The 23,591-nt window shown below is 34.1% G+C and overlaps 1 protein-coding gene across 1 annotated transcript in view; it reads right to left on the bottom strand.

Moving 5' to 3' along the window:
* LRP1B (LDL receptor related protein 1B) overlaps positions 1–23,591 on the bottom strand; it is a 2,196,232-nt gene that overhangs the window by 264,399 nt on the left and 1,908,242 nt on the right. The window contains exons 61-65 of the mRNA XM_060411151.1: positions 11,373–11,561; positions 10,381–10,529; positions 5,456–5,549; positions 499–615; positions 260–379 (exon numbers count right to left, since the gene is read on the bottom strand). Coding sequence (XP_060267134.1) covers positions 260–379; positions 499–615; positions 5,456–5,549; positions 10,381–10,529; positions 11,373–11,561 — 669 coding nt within the window. The remainder of the gene's footprint in view (positions 1–259; positions 380–498; positions 616–5,455; positions 5,550–10,380; positions 10,530–11,372; positions 11,562–23,591) is intronic.

Raw genomic sequence — 23,591 nt, 5'->3', positions numbered from 1 at the left:
GATGTGGATGAATGCATGTTCCTTTGTGTTTGTCATAATTTCCAGGTAGCTTTTTAGTAAAGATCCGCCCATTTAAATTTTCTATTTGGTTTTATATAGCATTTCTTAAATAATCCATCCCTATAGATATCTATGTGGAATTATTTTCCCATCATTGCAGTTATATTTCCTACACAGTATATATTCATGATGAACAATAATAATTTTTGGAGCAATTTCAGTTGAGAGACATAAGACAGAGCAATTAGAGGTGACTTACGACAGTCCCTTTCATCTTCCTCATCCCCACAGTCATCTTGCCCATTACATCTGAGGTTTACTGGGATGCATTTCTGGTTCTTGGTACACTTGAACTGACCTGAGAGGCAGACATGCGTGTCTAAAAGATAAAAAGAACGAAAAATGTGTGTTAAAGTCTGTATCTGAATTTAAACTGGTGCAAACATAATTAATTAAGATTTCAATTTATGTTCAATAGGTAAGGATATAATCACCTACCACAGTTGAGTTCATCAGAATTGTCCCCACAGTCATTCTCTCCATCACAGATGAAAGCAGGCAGAGCACAGAGCCCAGTTCCACACTGAAATCTGCCAGGCTGACATTTAAATTCGGCTACAAGAGGAAACATACAGGTATCATGGAATGACAACCTTAGCTCATGAGTCTTATAACAGAGCTTTTCTGGCATTCAACAGAAAATCTAGATAGATAGACAGATAGATCAATCCATAATATATATACATATATATATTATATTACTATATTATACATATCCTAGAGCAGAATATGACTGTCTCACAGCCAAATAGTTTTCAGATTCAGAAGTGCAGTTAAGCTTTGATCAACTCAGGTGGCCTCCAGATTGCATTTTATAAACTAACAATAAGAACAAAGATATTAACAACATATAAATATATATATATGTTATTGAAAAACATTTAAATATCTCTTCATTTCAAAGACATGGTATTAGGAGGTTAAATGGCAGAACACAATTTACTGTAAATTTTTTAAAAGTTATTTCAATATCCCTTAAAAAAATTACTTCTCTTTGATTACTTTCCTGCCTATAATGTGTTAATAGAGGAACATCTGTCCTCCGTACATATTGCCCAGCATTACTTAAAGCAAATGCTTTCTATAACTACATATTTTAAATAAGAATGGTTGATATTTATTACTATAATCCAACTAATATTTACTTATTATAAGCATATTATATTTATAACTATAAGATATCTTATAATTAGTAAAGGACAATACCTTATAACTAGTAAAGATTTTTATATATAATACATATGTTTTTATAATAACTATCTTTTAAAGGATAAAGCAGTTTTTGCTATATTCTTTGGTTTTATATCAGCAATAAGAACAACAAAGTAGCAACTACTGAATATCTAGTTTGTGTGAGGCATTGGCCCAGGATCTTTCTCACATACAGTTACTAACTGAATTTCATCATAACCTTGTCCCCTTGGCATTATCTTGGTAGCTCAGACAGTAAGGAATCTGCCTGCAATGCTGGAGATCCAGGTTTGATCCCTGGTTTGATAAGATCCCCAGGAGAAGCAGATGGCTACCCACTCCAGTATTCTTGCCTGGGAAATCCCATGGACAGAGAACCCTGGCAGGCTACAGTCCATGGGTTGAAAAGAGTCGGACATGGCTGAGTGACTAACACTTTCTCATCTTGGCATCACCATGTTCATTTTTATAAATGAGGGAAGTAAGTCTCATGATACTAATAATTCACCCAAGAATATACAAGTTTCAAGTGCCAGAGGTGAAGTTTAAATCCGTATCTGACTCTGAAGTCTTCTCACAGACTATGTTGCTTACAATAAACACTTATCTTTTGACTGATGATCTTTATGTATGTTAATAATCACTGACTTTGAGATTAATAATATGCTGTTTATTAGTTCAAATCAGTCAATCAAACATTAATAACATATTTAGAACTTTCTTTGGAAAATAAATTAGGCCATTATAAATAATTAAAATATTAATTTTTTCTTAGCATTAAAAAAATCTCTTAATAAATGCATGGCTTCCATAGAAGCAAGTTCTTAAAGTGTGGGAAGTCATTTACCTTCAGTTTACAACATTTATTAATTAATCACACTAATGTTTAAACTGGGTGATGCTTAATTTTCTCTAGACGCATTTCCTCTATTTCCTGTTGCTTCATATATGAATTCCTTTAATATTTCTTTGCCCATAATTGCTGCTGTATTTTTCTTTATTTTATAACTTTTTGGTGTATGATAGCAATTTTTAGACCAATTTCAGTTCAGAGCCATAAGTGACAGAACATTTTGAAGTAATTTATGACAGTCCCTTCCATCTTCTTCATTCTCACAATTATCTTGCCCTTTATAAATGAGGTTGTCCAAAACCTTCCCATAAGTTGGGTTTAACTGTTAAAGGAGTTTCACTGCCTATTAAATAACTGAGAAGCCTATGTGACCTTTAAATTGGTCTCTAGAATGATCCTTGAGATTTTGGAGTACTATAGGATGTATAACCACAAACTTATGATGCCAGAGAATTCTTGATGCCTCACTTTAACTTCATTTACATAAATACTATTACTGAAATTTGAAAGTATGTTGAACCTGTAATCAGGCTTCTCTGCTTTTTCAGGTGAAATTATCAGTATTGTCAGTGGTTCTTAATACCTGCAAATTTTAATAATGTAGCTACTCAGAATTGAATCTATTAATAAGCATGCCACAGACTCATGTATATCATTTTCCATCCCACTATGGCTCTCAAAATAAAGTGTCATGCCTACAGATGTTCTGTGCTGTTAACCTGTCAACTCTAAGTAATAGATCATTTAATAAAGGATCACAGAGATAATATCACCAATAAAAACATGTAGTATTGGTATTTAACCAGGATAAGGATCATACAGAGACTCTTAGATACCAGATGTCTCTTCACTTCCTCTTGAAAGACATTAAAGTTATATTTGTTCACCAAATATTCTGAAAGTGGATAAATATAAAAAGTTTGTTATACTAAATATGTAGTTTATTTTTCATATCAGTATGGCTACAACATGAGATCTCAGTCAAGATTAAAGTAAGAGTTCAGGATTTGTAAATATTTCAGAAGGGGTGCTATTGACTTAATCTGCAGGTCATTATGGGATAATTCTTTAAAAAACACTTCAGCAAAACTGGCTTGGAAAGGTCACCTTAATATGAAAACTAAACTAATAATTGTGTATTTCTGCAAATTGCAATATAAATCGTATTTATTTTACTCTGTCACAGGAAAGTTTACTTTATTGTGAGAAAATTGATACATTTCAATATGTAAATCTCAATCTCAGTATCAACCATAATTTCTTATTCTTTGATTCTTGATTCTTTTTAATTCAATAACTTAAAAAAGTGATTCATACATAATTGTATACCTATGCCTTATTGATACTTCTCTCCATATGTTGTCCATCTCAGTGAAAACAAAAGCTTTATTTTAAAAAAATCAAAGGGTAATTAACTTTTCAGAAAAAGAAAAATAATAATAGAAAAACAATGACTTTTTTCCTTCTCATTGAATATATTATTTAATGCTTTTTTTCTTCTCACTGAAAATATTATTATTGCTTGCAAACATATAAATGAAGTATGTGACAAAATCTTCAAATGTTTGATATACTTGGTAGTGACCAGAGGGATGGAATATAGCTCATTTAAGTAACCATTTAGAGGTCTAAACTTCAAAACAGTTTTGTAATTATTTGGTGGTGAGTTCTATATCAGAAAATATCTAGCTTTCACTAAGACAATGCATTGTCTTTCTTTAGGGTAGGGATGTTGATCTTGAATTCAACTGTCAAGACCAAATCATGACAACAATCCACTGCAGTGTTGAGGGAATTATCATGATTGACTGCAAGCATCTTCAACTTGACAGGACAGTATTGGAGGGACCTGTGGAGTGAACTATAAAAGGCTATCAAGGAAAAGTCTCCTGATTGTCTATTAAAAGGTTTTATTTTAAAAATAAAAGTTTTTAAAAGACTTTGTTAAAAAGTTTTTTAATAAAAAGTCTATTAAGAGATTTTATTAAAAAGTCTCTTGATTGTCTATCTTAGGTTACCAAGGGAAAGGGAAGTCCCTCAGTCATGTCCGACTCTTCGCGACCCCATGGACTGCAGCCCACCAGGGTCCTCCATCCATGGGATTTTCCAGGTAAGAGTACTGGAGTGGGGTGCCATCGCCTTCTCCAATGAATGAGTCTACCTATTTGTAAAAATATGACTGAAAAAAACAGTGCAATCACTAGGTTATCACACTGTGCGAGTTCTGTAGTCAAGAGGGAGCAACTCAAAGGACATCACACAATCTATAAACCAGCTGGAAGGAGCCATCCAGACTTCGCCCTGCTGAACTCTTTCTGGGCGATGATTAGACAAGTCCTCATAGATGATATACTGTGTGCAGGAGCGCTGATCAGAATCAGGTTTGGCATGGTACGCGACTATATTGATGGTTTGAGTCATGTCACTGTCTGGCTTGGGCTTTCTAATAAGGATCTAGCTCCCACCGGCAGCAACAAACTTAATAAGGTTGTCCTTTAGATGGTTACCAAAGATAGATAAAAATAAATAAATAAAAAAACACCTAACCAAGCCAGGAGCTTCCCTGGTGGTTCAGAGAGTAAAGCAACTGCTTGCAACGTGGGAGACCTGGGTTCGATCCCTGGGTCAGGAAGATCAACTGGAGAAGGAAATGGCAACCCACTCCAGTACTCTTGCCTGGAAAATCCCACAGATAGAGAAGCCTGGTAGGTTACAGTCCATGGGGTTGCAAAGAGTCGGACACGACTGAACTACTTCACTTCACTTAACCAAGCCAATGATCGTCAAATGTCAAGATACAATTGGTAGTCATGTTAAGGCAACTATTGAGAGCACTATAAATTGCCTAAGAGCCAACTAATGACTTATATTGGAAAAATCTGACTTTTACAGACTTTTCAGCATTTTTAATACTGACAGGAAAGTTGAAGGGCTGTGGCCTTTAAAGGCAAGATTTCAGTCATTGAGTGGCATTCTGAAAACCTGCCCATTTTTGTTTCTAACTTAATGATGTATCAAGTCAAAATCATGATGATTTTTCCTTTGTTGATCATTACATGAAGACTTCAGTTATTCTACAAGTTAAAAAAAAATCAAGAAAGTGAAAACTAACACAAATTGCTGATGGTATCACTGTAATCTATTACAGTGTCAATGTAATAGTGATCAGAGACATACACAAGATAATGCCAGAAATTTTGCTGTATTTTTAACTGAGGACATATATAACCTTTCTATCACAAGTTTGCAAAACTATGAGAAGCCAAAATTTATGATCTTGCTTCTGTTTACCAGGTGGGGGAGTTTAAGGAGCTCTAAATTCTAAATCCCTACATCTGCCAGTATACTCACGGCAGTCATCTGGTTCATCAGATCCATCACCACAGTCATCCACAGTGTCACATTTCCACCAGAATGGAATACATTTATCAGTTTTGCAGCGAAACTTTGAGGAAAAGAAAAAATAAAGATTATAGAACTCAACTCATATACAATGGATATTTAAAAAACTCACCAGGACACAGCAGCCTAGCCTACCTTCCTGCTGCAAACATGCACTGTAGTAGTCTTAGAGGATTCCACCATATATGCACAGCAAGAGCAAAAAGACTAGTGAGGAAAACACACTGTTCAAGAAAACCTCCTGAGATTTCCTGAGCACAGACATGTTCATGAGTTTACATATTGTCTATGGATGCTTTTCACCACTACAACAGTTTAGTAGCTCCTACAGTTACTATGTGATTCACAAAGCCTAAATAGCTATTTGCTCACCCTCTACAGAAAGTTTACTGAACACTCAATATGGCTAAAAATCATCAGAGATATCAGGAAGAGGTATTGAGTTGAATTCATTTTGTTAAGTTGAATTAATTTAACTAATTTAAATTTAGCAAATTTAATTAATTTGAAACATTGTTCCTACTAACTTCTCACTGGCCAACTATACACAGTGACCAAGAAAACTCAGCCAATTTATTCCTTAGTGATTTCAGACCACAACCTTGTCCTTTTGTCAGCAACATTCAGTTACAGTATATACTCATAAGATAGAAGAAACTAAAGAAAATCACATTTTCCATATAGAAAGTACATGCATCATAAATAATTGCCATGAAAAAAGTCAATACACTTAGTAGATTTATTCTAGCACTTCAACTTTTTCCTTCTTCTGAAATTGAAAATAGTAAGATATTTTCTAAAATTTATTCCTTCTCAAAAAGAAAACAAATTCTATTGTAATTCCCATGTGAGTAACTAAAAGGTGGCATTTATCTCAGCATGTTCCATGCCAGACAGATTTGTAACACAGAAATATATAACCTAGGTTTAATTTTCTCTAATGAAAATGGATTAGCAAGCTAAAGTTTGCTCATTTTAAATACTGTTACTGTCTTTAAGTAAGGCAGAATTTGATGCAAGCCTTTACTGAAACTGTCTGGATATTCTGGAGCTGATTCAGGGATATTCACTGCATATCCATGAAGCCTGTATACATATATAGGTAAAGAATCTGCTTGCAATGCAAGAGACCCGGGTTCAATCCCTAGACTGGGAAGATCCCTTGGAAAGGGGAATAGCAACCCATTCCTGTATTCTTGCCTGGAGAATCCTGTGGACAGAGGAGCCTGATGGGCTATAGTCCATGGTATCGCAAAGAGTTAGGCACAACTGAGTGATTACCACACACATACGTATATTACTAATATATATTAATAAAAGAGTAAGTTTCCACACACCCCCCACCAGTGGCAATATAAGAGGGAACAGAGCACTGAATCCAAGGGAAAATCTCCCAGTTCAACTGAGTTTCCCATATTTACTTAGCCTGTGGTCATGTTTCTTGTGGTTTTCATAAATTTCAGAAGAAGAATGTTACTATTATACATAGTGACTGCTGGAGATATAAGGCTAACTCCAAAACCAATTGCCGTGAACAGTAAACATTTCCAGTCATCGCAATATATCAAAGTACATTAGTAAGATGATTTCAAGTCTCCTGAGTATATTCCAAGCGCCTCTAATCAAGATTTAAAAAATACTTAAATGCATCTTTTTAATTTTACTAAATATTTCTGGTTTAAATAAACATCCACTGTTGGAATGATATACAACATGATGATTGTGCTCACCATTTCATTTTTAATAAGAACATAAAAAGGTTTTGAGTTAAGGGAAGGCCAGGCTAAAATATATTTATTATTATTTCTTATGCTAAACGACATCATTTTATTCATTAGTCCTAGAGGAAGATTTCTTCTATTTTGTGTCTGGGTGTTTTTTTCATATTTAAATATAGTTACTTTAAAAAGATAAATGATAAATATAAATACAAAACATTCTTCATGGCAAATGCTCTCCAAGACTAATATCTTCATAAAATAAATTACAGAATGCCAATTATGCACAAGAAGAAGCTATAAAAAATCTAAATGTTCCTACTAAAATGGATACATGGATAAAATGTAATTACTGCATGTAGTGAAATTTACTCAAATTAGGAACTGTCTCCACTAAAAATAAGTAAATTTTTTAAATGTATTAAAAATGTTCTAATTAAAAAGATTTAAATATAATATTTAAAGTGATATATACTTCATACTTCATTCATAAAGTGATTCATACATCAAAATTCACCTAATTTTGATTTTTAACCAGATTTTCATATGTTCAATTTTCAATCCTAACAGAATTCTTACTGGCGTGATTTGCCTATTTTATTTTTTTTAATCAATGATATTTGGGCATGTATAATTGGCTGCAGCCACTCAATGATGACAAATCAAAATCCCTTAGTAAGATACATATAAAATGCAATATTTTTATCAAAATGCTTAAAGATATGATTCTGAAGTACACCAATTATCTGCTTCATTTGAAAATCTACCTCACTAAATATGGTATTCTTATTAATTGATTTGTGTGCAAAAAGTATACAGTATATCTTTTTTTTCTCCCTTTATATCAGAAAAGAATTGATGATAAAATGACTGTATAAACCACAAGACTTATAGGGACAGCCACTCCCATTGACAGTGTAGCTGAAATGTTACTCTTCATTAACTTTTTTCTTAAAAATGAGACAAAGTGATAACTTTTATTCAGGAAGTACTGAAAACAAAGATATCTGATCCATGATGTTCTGTTGTCACTGTTCTTCCTTGCTATTGTTGTTTTTTTTTAATTCACCCAAAACACTATTGGGAGTATTTGAAAAATTATAAATATCTCAGTCATATAATCACTGATGCCAAATTGAGAAGTAATTTAGTTATATGAATAATACTTTTCTAGGTTCATTTATGTTTCCATTGAACTGACTAATCAGACTTTTTGCCATTGAGTATATATAATTCTAGGCTTTACTATCTTAGTAATTTGAACATCACCAACTCAATGGACATGAGTTTGAGCAAGCTCCTGTGACGGATAGGGAAGCCTGGGGTGCTGCAGTCCATAGAGTCACAAAGAGTCGGACACGGTTGAGGGACTGAACTGAACTGAATTTGAAACATCGTACTCCTTTTCTGACTACAGCAAAGCTCAGGTTTTACTACATATGTTTTGCTGTTGAAGATTTTCACCTGTGTGTCAAGCACCCTTTGGCTTTATTGTCAGCTGGGTAGGGAGGCGCACCACATTGTAAGTGGCTTAGGCAGGCGTCATTCCTCCTAAGTCACCTACAACCTCAGTGTTGGGCCTCAACAGAGGGACTCTGATCAGCTCCAAATTAAGAGAATAGAGGTTATTTCAGAAGAATCCAGAGGTTAAACTGAAAATGTGTCTAAATTAAGCAAAATTAACAGAACTTATATTTAATTTTTTTCTTTAAAGATGTGACTTCTCTCTTACATTTTACTTCCAGGTTGCTTATTTTATCTCTCATAGTGACAAATTTTTAGTTCTCTAAAAATAATGAACTTTGCTTATATAAGATTATAATTAAAGTGACACATTTTTCTGCAAATAAAACAGAGACTGTGACATATGTTTTCAACTAGACATCAGATCTTCCTGATGGCAGCTTACACTAACTGCGCACATACTCAAGTATATTCTAGTTGTACTGTAGGGCTAAGGTGAGAACAAAAACACTTACTTTTCCCATGTAATCTTTATAACACATGTCTGGAAATATCATCATTCCCATTTAGAAGATGAAAAACCTGAGTCTTCAAGAAGTTAAGTAGCAAAGCCAAGATATTATATAATTCAGCTTACTTGAAGCAGTCAGAGTTATCATCATATTGAGCCTGGCTTCAAACTCTGTCCCCTTAACCACTATACATACTGCTGAGAGGTTCGATCTTTTCATTTGTATAGTTCTTTAATGGATGATCCTCATAGTCATAACTTAAGAGGCAAGTTGAGCTAGGATTAGTTTCTCTTTTTGAAAATATGCACACCCTAAGAGAAATTCAGTCTTTTGCCATAATGCCACTGCTAGAATTGGAAAACAAACACATTCAAAAGACAGAATCCTAAGAATAAATTTAGTCACTTTTAAAAGGAAATCACATGATGATGTTTTTGACAATTTTATCTTAAACAAGATAGTTACTCAAATATTAAAATCAAACGTTATAATGCCATATGACTTTTCTTCAAATTTTGGAAGTAAAAAAGCTAAGTCTATGTAACTGCCGTTAAGTAGAAAACATAACTTCTGAAATATACTGAAAATTATTACATTTTGAAGAGAAAGATTTCAGAAGGAAATTATTTAGATCATATATTTTTTATATAAAAATATCTGGAAAATACTATAAAAATATATTTTCCATACCACTTACTCTGTGGAATGAGACAGGGGTAGAGATGGTGATAGAGAGCAGATTACCTAGGAAATCTTTTTTTCTTTTTTGTTTACACTGCATATATCTTATCCTTAACCTTATGTCTCAATCACCCTGGCATCTTGGAATAGGTCAAATCTCCTCTGATGATTCTGCTGTGAGTGGACATTCTCCTATATTCACTCATGATTGGCATAGTTATTCTATGTAGGTCAGCGTAAGAATGGTCTCCATGTTTGTTTTTGTCTTCCAGTTGAACCCTATTTGTACTTCCTAAAGTCCCATTTTAACAATATGCATCAAATTGTTTTTCCCTTACTCTGCGGCCCTCTCTATAATGTATGAAATGTTTATCTGATGTTATGCCAAACCAAAAATAATTGATGTTACAAAAATGGTTTAAGTAAACAAAACTCAGGCAGAACCTTTATAACAATTTGCTCATACATGCCATGAACTGATTTCTAGAAGTCCACTCACCTGACTGGCTGTGCAGTTGGATAAGCAAGTCCTATTATCAGCTGCAAGATAGAAGTTAGTGGGACATGCACAGGTGTGACTCCTTCCAGGGGCTAAAAGGCACAGATGACTGCATCCTCCATTATTTATCATACAGAGGTGTTTGGAGACTACAAGTAAGAAAGAAACAAAAAAACATAATAATCAAGATTAATAACATAATATGCAATTAGAAATAAGACATTTGAGCTTCATAACATGTATTTGAATAGAATGTCATAATCAAGAACTCATCAATATTATAAACATAATTTTATTTTGCTACAAATTCTACTCATTATCTTATGACATTTATTTTACCATTAAACAATTTTTAAAATGCACTTCTACTATAGTGAGTATCTTAGTAGGAAAAAAGTGTCCATCAGAAAAATAAACAAAGACTAGAAGTATTTTGGATGACTATATACATAAGATTAGAAATATAAATGTAAAATAAAATAATGAAATGATGATGTATATCTGAGTACAGTAGCTTTCTTTTCTAAGCCAAATGTATGTTTTCAGCAAAATAATCAAAACCTTATTCCATATGGCCTGATAAAATTCCTACTAGACATATGCTTGATACACTTCTCAATTTTGGATCCCCAGAACTACTTAAATATAGTTTCTTTCACCTAGCACTCCAGAAACTGGAATCCTATAACCATTTTGTAAATACATGATTTCAAGAATGCAGTATTCACTTCTCCAACTATATGTACTCATGTCATTTAGCTTAATATGATTTCAACAAATCAACAATTCCTTGTAGTTTTATTGATCTTGAAACCATATCCCTTAACAGCAGTTTTTGATATCAGCTGAATTCATTCTATACAATTATTCTATGCAATGAAATCTAATAATCTTTCTCAAAAATAAATTTACTTTTAAACCTAAAGGAAACAAAATGGGATGTTACTAAAAGATGTTGATGCATTTATGGAAATCATGGAAAGAATAATTACCATCAGGTTGTCTATAAGAATGATACACCTGGATATCTGTGATGGCATGCCATGAGTTAATCAGTGAGAGTCTGTCTGCTCCCGAGGTTTTATGGGCACGGCTGAGTGACTTGGTTTTCCCATCAGTCCAGTAGATGTAGTCTTCAAACAATGTTAGTGCAATCACCCCTGGAATATCTTGATTAGGGACTGTAATAGGAGATGGTAAGATTAATGTTCAGTCTTGGAAGACTGCCAGTTAAAATATTCAATACTACATGGGCTGACAGATACAACTGCGACAGAACTTCATGTGAATAATTGCTGTGACAACCTGTCAGGCCGGCAAGGTTCTTTATTACCAGTTAAGAGAATGCAGGATCTAGTGCAGGAAGTTGCTTTGCTCAGGTTTAGATTGGTTCAACCACTGGGAAGAAAATGAGTTCAGTCCTGCCCAAAAGTAAAGACTGTTTCACCAGAAACAAATAACATCCAACATTTAAAAACTATATATATGTATATCTCCATCCAGTTGTTTTTAACTAAAATCCTCCTTAAATCCACAGGTCACTGTACTGCTTTCTCACATTTTAAATGGACTAAAGTATATATCCAGGATGAAACATCTATCTACATGGAGACAGAGTGACTATAAGAGTACTATTAACCATTTTAGTCACTGAGGTTTTATGACTATTTTTACTTGCAAAATAAGCCGGGATCAGGATGGAGAAATATAAATGCAACAAATAACAATGTATCATGCAGACTTAACTATCATAAACCTGTTTAGTTGCAGATTAAAACTGTTTTATAGTTATACGTTCATGACACAACTGGGTTTAAATGTAGATTGAGCATCACAAAAGTTAATTTTTCATTCAAGAGATTCCAGGGTCCTATCAGGTAAATAAGATGCAATAAATTTGTTTGGTGGTTTGGAGTTAAATCATTTTAAAATGTGATAGAGGTTTCTTCAATTCTTTTCATTAAAAGCAATAAATAAAGGAAATGGAAATTGCCTAATTTGCACAAACATTCCAAAATATTTCTCAATATAAATTTTCAGATCTCCTTTTAGAAATGCTGCAAAGTGTTCATTAATGAAAAAAGGCACTATCTAGGTAATATGTACTCTTTTATAGATTAGATTTTAATGATAGAATTAATGTTTGATACTCAACAGTCACTGAAAAACTAAAACACTTAAAATATAATTCACTTTTTCCAGGGAGGTTTATAGTCTTACTTTTAAAATGTTGGGTAAATTTATATTATTAACTAGAAACAGCAATTTTGATATAATAATTTGCTATTTTTACTCAGGTGTGCCAAATATGATTGGAGAATTCACTATGACTAAGAAAATGTAGAAACAAAAGAAACAAGACTCACTGACTACTATAAATAATGCAGTGTCTAGTCAGAAATCCATCTCAGAACAGACTATGCATATGAAGGATGTAAAAAAAAATTTTAAAAATTCAGATGTGCACACTTAGATCAGAAACTCAAAGTGAATTATCCATGTAACTCCCAATTGTGGAGCCCATTGCCACAGTGATAAGTAGACTTGGATAAAGAAAGATGAACAGTAGGACATTTTAACAAAATAAATTATGACTGAGTCATTTATATAAGTTATGCCCATTTTCCCCCTTCAGCTATACAAGTTCATTTCAGAAAGATAAACAAATATGGCAAAATGTTAATAATTGGATGACTCTTGGTGATATGTGATCATCAAAACAATCTTTCAATAAATGTGTTTGCTTGAAACTTTCCAAAATAAAATAAACATTTTAAGAAAAAATGAAAGTCTCAGAAATATTCAACTCAGATTTCCTTGGATGACAAGAAAGTAATTATATCATTAATTAGGGGTACAAAAATTAATCACCACTTTAAGACAAGGCTATGGTTTTTCTAGTGGTCATGTATGGATGTGAGAGTTGAACTGTGAAGAAGGCTGAGCGCCGAAGAATTGATGCTTTTGAACTGTGGTGTTGGAGAAGACTCTTGAGAGTCCTTTGGACTGCAAGGAGATCCAGCCAGTCCATTCTGAAGGAGATCAGCCCTGGGACTTCTTTGGAAGGAATGATGCTAAAGCTGAAACTCCAGGACTTTAGCCACTTCATGTGAAGAGTTGACTCATTGGAAAAGACTTTGATGCAGGGAGGGATTGGGGGCAGGAGGAAAAGGGGACAACAGAGGATGAGATGGCTGGATGGCATCACCAACTTGAAGGACATGAGTTTGAGTGAACTCCAGGAGCTGGTGATGGACAGGGAGGCCTGGCGTGCTGCGACTCATGGGGTCACAAAGAGTCGGACACGACTGAGTGACTGAATGCAACTGAACTAAAACAATCTCAGTCCACTAGAGATTTGATTAACTTCTATACAAAAAGTGAAATTATTGTAGGAACTTGTCTTTTAGCATCTCAAAAGTAGTATAGTCTGTTGAAGTATTCAATAAGTAACTAAAGTTGACATTTATTCAGCCCATGGGTGCCAGAAAATAGGCCTTTTGTTCTCAATGAGTAGAGGAGGCAATTCTGGTCCCAGAAGGAAGAGTTATCAGGCCCAAGCATCAATAGTTCCGAGACCAAGAAACCCTGTAGAAAGATATCAACTTTGTACACCTATTCATTTAATACTCAAAACAGCTCCATCATGAAATAGTTGACCTCACTTTAAGATGAAAAAAGCTAACATAAAATCTAGAAAACAAGTAATTTGACCAGAGAGGATGGGGAAAAAAAAAAAAAAACAACTAGTAAATGAAGATACTGGTATTTGAATCTAATTCAGATTTGCTGGCTTCTGAGTTCTTTGCCACTTTAGCTACTAGCTATGACTCAGAGAAAGTCATCTGAGTGAGGTAAAGTGTGGTTATAAACTGGATTGTGTCCTCTCAAAATTCATATGTTTAAACCCGAGACCTCAATATCCCTGTGTTTTAAGATAGGGCCTTTAAAGAAGTAAGTGAGACTAAATGAACCCTGTGAGTGGGACCTTAATTCAATATAACAGTGTTCTTATAAGAAGAGAGCAACACCAGGGGTGTGCACATAGTGATAAAAGGCCACGTGAAGGCACAGCAAGAAAACAGTTAAACATAAGCCAAAGGGAGAGGCCTCAGGAGAAACCCCAGCCCCCACAACATCTTGATCTGGGACTTCCAATCTCCAGAACTATGAGAAAATACACTTTTGTGGTTTAATCTTCCAAGTCTCTGGCAGCCTTGGAAAACTAACACGAGCATTTAAAACAATGGAACTACTTTCTTAAGCTCCATGGGAAAATCATTTTATTTAATTACTTGAAATCAGTTCTATTACAATCATTTTCAGACATGGGACAATTTAAGGTAAGGGCAGGTTTGCTACCTCTAAGTATGTATGCAGTGACTGCCCACCAGAAAACCTGTTATCAGATGGTCATATAAGTAAATAGAGATCAGAAAGATGGACCCTTATTTCAGAGAAGAATGGCACATAGCTGAACGTACAAAGCACATAGAAAAGTCAGGTCAAAGTGAAGAAAAGTAGTCCATTTGCCCAGTGACCATCTGTTTGATTCAATTCCTTGTGTGATATTGACAAAGAATAGGACTATCTCTAGTGGCTTTAAAAGCTCACTTCAGGCCTATTCATTGGATATACATGCTTATTTCCCAAACCGCAAGCATCAAACACAGCCATCAAAGCCTCTCTTCTAAAAAAATAAATGAAGTAAAAACACAAAATATGAAATCTAGTCTCACACCTCTGTAACAATATAGTGGCTCCAACAAGCTACTAAGACATAGTGATATGTTCCCTAATACCACAAACAATGCCAATAAAAATAAGAAAAACAAAAGAGAGCAAAACAAACAAAAACCTTTACATATTGCATTTTCCAGGGTTTGGCTCATAACTTGGCAGTATGCCTTCATTTCTTATTTAGAACCTAAAATTTTTTCACAAGAGTTATTTGACAAAGTTTCTGTGAAAAAAATTCCTATTTATTAACTGATAAATGATAAGCATAAATGAATGAATGCTATGCTTATTTTTCCATCAATTCATGAAGAGTTCAGACTACAATGGGAGTAAATAAGGTATTCTGAGCCTTATATATTTTGTTATGAGAAACATTCCTGATTTAGAATGAGGAAAGTAAAATTGCTTATTTTGGGTTGTATCTCTATTTACTTATTTTTACCTTATAGATATGTACGTAAATATGTACACATATATGTGTGTGTATCTATAACATATCTGTAATATATATGCAAGTGTGTGTTAGTCACTCAGTTGTGTCTCAATCTTTGCATCCCCATGGACTGCAGCCCACAAGGCTCCTCTGTCCACAGAGTTCTGCACAAAAGAATACTGTAGTGGATAGTGATTCCCTTCTCCAGGGAATCTTCCTGACCCAGGGATTGAACCCAGGTCTCCTGCATTGCAGGCAAGCTCTTTACCATCTGAACCACCAAGGAAGACCACAATATATTTGCATAGTATATACATATATATGTTTTATATACATATACATAATACAGAGTAACAGAAAGATGTCTTGCAATGTAATGTAGTAGTTAGCAGAGCTGACAAAATAAACTCTCTCTATATATATGTGTATATATATATACACACATAAATATGAAATGTGATGTTGTGAGGGAAACATTTAACAAACAAATTTTTACTAAGATATCATTGATTTTATAAAAAAAAGTAGTCAATGTTTTCTCAAAATGATAATGGGTATCCTTTTTAAGACAAAAATAATATGCCCCCCTTTCAAACATAAGACTGCCTTTGTTTAATTTAAAGAAAAATGCAAAAAATAAATGCAAGGAAACTTTCATTTTGCAGGTATTCAGCAGACATACAAAAGACAGAAAAAACAGAAGTGTTGTGTGGGCTGCAGTTTAACAGGTACTTATTATATATTTAAAAACTATTTTAAAGCTGCTTTCTGTTGTTAGGCCTCTGTTTTGTATAACAGCATTATTTATTGTACTGTTCCAGCATTCCACTCCAGCACTAGGCTCCTAATTTTTATTTCATAGACTACATGCATTGGAAGAAAGAAGTTGATATTTGGCAAAAAATAAGGAAATATTCTTTTGTGGAGTTTTTCCCTGTAGTCTAGTTGGATGCAATCCTGATTAGGTTCCTAGTAATTACAATAAACAGAAAAACTGAAAGTACAGAATATGCTTTCAACTTATCTGTTGCCTCATAGTTAGAGGTACTCTATTATAATACTCTTGATTATTCATTTTTTTGAATATTATTTATCAGGCTAAATAATCACATTCCTGGATAATACCAATCTAATTTTATATTTTGGACTAATCTAGTTTAAATACTTAGGAACAAAATGAACCAATAATACAGAACTCATCTTTGGTTGGTTTAAAATCTCATAGTTGGTATTTGGGGTAAGATATTGCATTGGAATAATGGCAGACTCAGATCAACCCTGAATATTCATTGGAAGGACTTATGCTGAAGCTGAAGCTCCAACACTTTGACCACTTGATGTGAAAAGCCAGCTCACTGGAAAAGACCCTGATGCTGGGAAAAGTTGAGGACAGGAGAAGGGGATGAGAGAGGGGAGATGGTTGGATGGCATCAACAACTCAATGGACACGAGTTTTAGTAGACTCTGGGAGATAGTGAAGGACAGGGAAGCCAGGCATGCTGCAGTCTATGGGGTCACAAAGAGTTGGACGTGACTTAGTGACTGAATAACAACAACAAGTTTTGATCTTAAATAGAAATTATAGTTAGTACTTAAATAGAAATTTTACTACTGATGTTGTGTGTTTTTTCTCATTTTTTCTCTAAGATTTACTTCAAGGATATAAGTGATATTTTAAAATATTTTTAAAATATAAATTTATTTATTTTAATTGGAGGTTAACTACTTTACAATATTATATTGGTTTTGCCATACATCAACATGAATCCGCCACAGGTACAGAGCAAATTTTACTTTTTTTACTTAAAAACTATTATAAATATTTTTAAAAGAAGAAAAAAATTCATAGAATGTCACCACCAAATTATAGTTATTTTTATGAAAGAATTAAAATTACAGAGTAACTTGAATGTTGATTTTTTTTTCTTTTGGTTATAAGAATTTATGTATTGTTTGGAAAACCTCAATGATCTGATAAAGTCAACCTGACCCTCACTCTATTTACAGTTTGGAAGCCTAATGTCATAAAACTTTAAAATAAATAAACATATCAAATAAAATATTTATGTTAAATTATATCATGTTTTTATTTTTAATATATTTAAGACTTTCCATTTTTCTTAATTGTGGTGTCATTGCCCCAAGTAAAGTTTCACATTCCTTCACACTTGAAACATAACAAAATTAGTCTAACTCCTCTCATTACTTTTAAACTCTTCCAGTCTTTTTGTGTCAGTCAAGTTTCCTATAGTAAACAGGGAACACACTTTTTAATGATTATTGAAAAGACTTTAAGTGAAAGAGGTCAGTCTTTGTGCAAGCGATTATATTATTTTCTCAATATAATTTACAGAAGTGTGGCTAAGGAACTGATGATAGATTAAGTCCTTTCCTAAATCTGTTGCCAGAAGCTGGTGAAAACTGTAATGAAGGAAAAAGAGCCAGCTACCCAGAGTCGACCTGGAAGAGGGCATGGCAATGCTCTCTAGTAATCTTGCCTGGAGAAACTCACGGGCAGAGCAGCCTAGTGGGCTACAGTCCATAGACTGGCAGGCAATGTGCCTGCAGAAAGTCAGGCATAACTGAAGCGTCTAGGCACACATGCACCAATGGCAGAGGGCAAGTGGTGGAGGAGCTCAGCCCCTGCCAGACCACTGTGGTTGGGCATGGAGGGAAAGAGGATAAATGAATACTCTGGCTTCTTTCTTCTTCCACTATTTAATCTCCTGTCAATTCTTTCCATGGTTTAAATCCAATTTGAGGCCGAATGGTAAAAGAGCTGGGGTGATGCAATCCACAGAAGTCAGCTTTCTAGCATATGGAGCATGGAAAAGATACAAAGGTAAAGAAACTAGAACTCCCTCCAGTTAATGCTTCCAATAGATTTTTTTTTTCCATCTTGCATATCTCTTCCCTGAATGAAAACCCTCAGTGACAGCCATTTTCCATGCAGTACTTGTGCAAGCTATTCAGCTTGACTGAAATAGCCTGACTCAGAAGAAAAGATCAGGATCTTCACCAATCCTCTTTTCTGAGACCTTGACACTAACAATTTCCCCAGCTTCTTTCTAAAAGGATAATGTACAATACAGGATGTAGAGAAGTCAGAGGATGAATTTAAAAAGTAGAACATGAAAACCAAAAAAGAAGAAATTAAACAAAGGAAAACAATTAGCATTCAAAAAATGAGGTGAGATGAATCAAGGGCTACAGAAGGAGTGTAGGCTGATAAACAGATGATGAAATTAGAAGATGGAAGAAACTGGTTTAACATGTCAAAGAAAGTGGAAGATTCATGACTGTGGTGAGTATATGGGTGAATAACAGTTTTTAGTTTATGAAGAGTAATGGAGGGGAGTGGGTGGAATGCAAAATGGCCACAGTATACTAATTTCCAGACAATGACTGTTGCTGAGTCAGTAGCTTTAGTTACAAATGTCCCATCAAAAACAGTATGCTTTATGCGCCCTTTGGGTCTAGGACATTCATTCTTTTTTAGCAATTATGCATCCACTTCAGTGTTATTATCTGCAGAAGATTTTTTAAAAAATAATTATTTCCTCAGAACCATCTACAACAGGCTACAAAATGTTCCAGTTAACATTTGCTCCATGAAGATTTGAATATTTGCCTACTCTTTAATACAACCATACTTAATGTAAGCAATACTACAAAAAAAAAAAAATTCAGGCAAATGCATCCATAATCCATTGTTCAAGATGAAGAAAAGCGTTAACAAATGGTAGAAACACTAAGAATAGTCAACATTAGTAAACATGATGATAAAATGTTCAAAATTTATTTTTTTCCAACAAAAATAGTATCTTTCAATAAGTTCATCCATCACTGAGGCCCTGAAGAGGAGGAAAAATAAAGTTCTTCCACTTGGAGTATGTCATAGTGCATAGAAGATCTGAGCTAATTCTACCAGGGTGTATTATATATGGCTGATTTTGAATATTGACACTGATTAAATGTCCAAATAAAAGTTACATGTTCCTCTTTAATGCAGTAGTTTAGACTGGGACACTTACATCTATAAACTTTTTAAGTAAATGTAATATATGATGGTTAATTATAGACATTATTTACAGCCCTTCTTTAAATTAAAGCCATTATTAAAAGGCAGAAGGCATTGTTGGCCTATCCTTTTCCAGAATTCCTTGCCTCCTTTTGTCTACTCATCACCTCAAATATATACTTTCTACATAGATTAGGACTATTTAGTTTAATATAATTCAATCCCTTTCCCTTCCTCACTTGTTGTACAGTTACTAAATTGTGTCCAACTCTTTGTGACCCCATGGATTATAGCTAGCCAGGCTTCCTTGTCCTCCACTGTCCCCTGGAGTTTGCTCAAGTATATATCCATTGAGTCGGTGGTGCTGTCTAACCATCTCATCCTCTGATACCCTCTTCTTCTTTTGCCTTCCATCTTTCCCAACATGTCTTTTCCAATGAGTCAGCTCTTTGCATCAGGTGGCCACAGTATTGGCCTCACTTGTCCTTTACTTATATATTTTTAAATTATTCATGATATAAATTATTATAAATTTATAAATTATAAATCATTATATTATATAACATATTATATATATTATTATATTAGAAATTATTCATGACTGCCCATATATGGGCTTCCCAGGTGACGCTAGTGATAAAGAATCTACCTGCCAATTCAAGAGACACAAGAGACATGGCTTTGATCTCTGGGTCAGGAAGATGCTTTGGAAGAGGAAATGGCAACCCTTCCAGTATTTCTGCCTGGAAAATTCCATGGGCAGAGAAGCCTGGAGAGCTACAGTCCATGGGGCTGCAAAGAGTTGGACACGACAGAGCAACTAGCTCCTTTCACCTTTCAGATGGCCACTTTAATATTTAATATATAAAAAGGGCATTTTGTTAATAAATGTGAGGATGTATCAGCATGCAACATAAATTATAGTTCATTTATTTTGAAAACTGGACTGTGCCTATAAATATCTTCTCTTGATGACACTGCTCTCCAATCTCTGATGTAAACACTGCTATATGCACTTCATAAAGATATATTCCAGTTACTTTGAAACTCTCTGGACTTTTCTACTGGTGATACAAAACATTACAGATACTTGGAAATGTATTTTCAGAGCTGATCATCAGTAGCAAATATAAGTGATGACATTCCACCTATGTATGCATTAGGAATGTTTTTGTTTGAGAGTCCTAATAAAAGCTGAAATCTTTGAAAAGCACTTTGCCTTTGGGACAGATTATCAGGTAAAGTCATTTGCATGAATGTAATATCTGGTCTTCACACATTCCTCCAATTGTTAATATGCTTCTAGAATAAAAACAGAGGAGAATGTAACACATTACAAGTATTTTCAAGTGTGATCTAGTAGTCTTAGTAATAACTAAGGATAAGTGAACTAATTGGTAGAAGAGACCTCCTCTGTCCCAGTTCCAATCTCAGTCAATTCCTTTAAGAAATATTAGAAAATCACTGACTATCTGTTTTATGGATAAGAACTTTGAACTATAGTGTGGCAAAGCAACTTGCCTAAATTAGAGAGTACCCTAACCAAAACTAAATTTACTAATCCCAAAGGATGTACCATGTCATAATTGGGATAGATAACACTGTTGAAAGTGGCTGAAAAGTCATATTATGGTAATACTTGAAATTATATTTTAAAATAGTATATGGAATGTATGTGACATTTGCAAACTAATAATCTATTTAAACATATACACAATTTAATGTAACATGTTCTATTTAAGAAACAAAAGTAAAAGACATGATTGATACTGAAACTCTAAGACTTTTTAGAAATGGCAGTTAATTTCAATTTATTTTACTGGTTCAGGAACATTTCTATAGTAACTGAATTGCATTTTGCTCCCTTCCATTAACTTTTATTGTATTGTAAACAGCAGCACATCAACACTGTTGGCATAAAATAGCCTGTGAAGTCGACTGTTTGTAATGGACTGTGAATGATGGGGAATTTTTTTCAAAAGTACTAAAATGCAGTATCTTACCAAGAAAGAAACATTCTAGAATATTGTAAAATTGGATGATGATGTTTATTAGATTCTCTGCCTTTTTTCAGTGGGCTTCAATGAATATTTACATTTTCTGAAAACCTAAGTGCAACAGCCACAGAGTTGCTGGATATATAAGCACAAAATACTCCCTTTGTCTTTTTCAGTGTTTTTTCCCCTCAGAACAAAACCTTTTAAATAGACTTTCACTATTTCACCAGTAGCATGCTGAGATCTGGATTATTTTCCCAACATTGATTAGATGATCGCTGCATGGGTTATGATTCGGATTTTTAAGTCCAAACATAGAACTGCCCCCTCAAAACACAAACTAGATTCCCAGAACAATAACCAAACAAAAGAGCTGGACTACAGTACTGACATTACAACATGAGGATTCAGGTCTAGGAGTACAGAAACAAATTATTGTCAATATAATCACATGAATTTTAAACAATTTTTCCACAAAATAAAAGACAGTTCAGTGATAAACTGTAGTTTAGAATCATAACCAATGATTACTCTTCTGAGAAATTAGTAGTTATGAGTGTATGTTTTTTCAGTATGCTGGATTAAAAATGTACATGGCCAACTGATTTAACACAAGGTTAAATCATCCAGTGACCCAGAGAAGAATATTCTGAAAAAAATTACTAGAACAAAGAATTTTACAACTCAAGGTCAACAATGTTTCTTTTAGCTCACCCTTGTGTTATCACTGTTTACACAGTATTTTCAGTCTTTTTGTTAAGAAACTACCTCTCTATTTCAAGTTCAATGGCAACTCAAACAAAATGAGGAAAACTAACTCTGAATCTATGTTCTTTGATAAAAGCAGGCAGAATGAAATTGTTATCTAAATGTAATTTTCTGGTATTTCATTTTCTTTTTATTAGATGAGAAACAGAATCTCTAACATGAAGATGAACAGAGTGGAGGCAGAAATTTTTCTCAGAAGATATTTGTAAATTATTTTATAGACATTGTATTCAAAGAAAGCTATTCTTTCAACACATAAAATTAACAACAAAAGATCTTTGCTGTGTTCAAATTTCAGAATTGTATAACATAAATTTTCAAATAAGATTTAGAAGTTTTCCCAGTTAGTTTGGAAACAGCAAACAGTAAAATAAAAATGTCCCTATGTAAAGCAAGGTGTACCTTATTAACAATATAACGCTTTCTTCACCCCTCTAAATAAATATACAAAAATTAGATTGAACAAAACATACACTTTCATTTGAGAAACCTATATGCAGGTCAGGAAGCAACAGTTAGAACTGGACATGGAAAAACAGACTGGTTCCAAATAGGAAAAGGAGTACGTCAAGGCTATATATTGTCACCCTGCTTATTTAACTTAGATGCAGAGTACATCATGAGAAACTCTAGGCTGGAAGAAGCAGAAGCTGGAATTAAGATTGCTGGGAGAAATATCAATAACCTCAGATATGCAGATGACACCACCCTTATGGGAGGAAGTGAAGAGGAACTCAAAAGCCTCTTGATGAAAGTGAAAGAGGAGAGTGAAAAAGTTGGCTTAAAGCTCAACATTCAGAAAATGAAGATCATTTCATCTGGTCCTATCACTTCATGGGAAATAGATGGGGAAACAGTGGAAACAGTGTCAGACTTTATTTTGGGGGGCTCCAAACTCACTGCAGATGGTGACTGCAGCCATGAAATTAAAAGACACTTGCTCCTTGGAAGGAAAGTTATGACCAACCTAGATAGCATATTCAAAAGCAGAGACATTATTTTGCCAACAAAGGTCCGTCTAGTCAAGGCTGTGGTTTTTCCAGTGGTCATGTATGGATGAGAGTTGGAATGTGAAGAAAGCTGAGCGCTGAAGAATTGATGCTTTTGAACTGTGGTGTTGGAGAAGACTCTTGAGAGTCCCTTGGACTGCAAGGAGATCCAACCAGTCCATTCTAAAGGAGATCAGTCCTGGGTGTTCATTGGAAGGAATGATGCTGAAGCTGAAACTCCAGTTCTTTGGCCACCTCATGCG

The sequence above is a fragment of the Ovis aries genome, chromosome 2, assembly GCF_016772045.2.
Source record: "Ovis aries strain OAR_USU_Benz2616 breed Rambouillet chromosome 2, ARS-UI_Ramb_v3.0, whole genome shotgun sequence".
NCBI classification, from domain to species: domain Eukaryota; kingdom Metazoa; phylum Chordata; class Mammalia; order Artiodactyla; family Bovidae; genus Ovis; species Ovis aries.
Note: the sequence above shows the minus strand (reverse complement) of the source record. Positions and strands in the feature narration are given on the sequence as shown.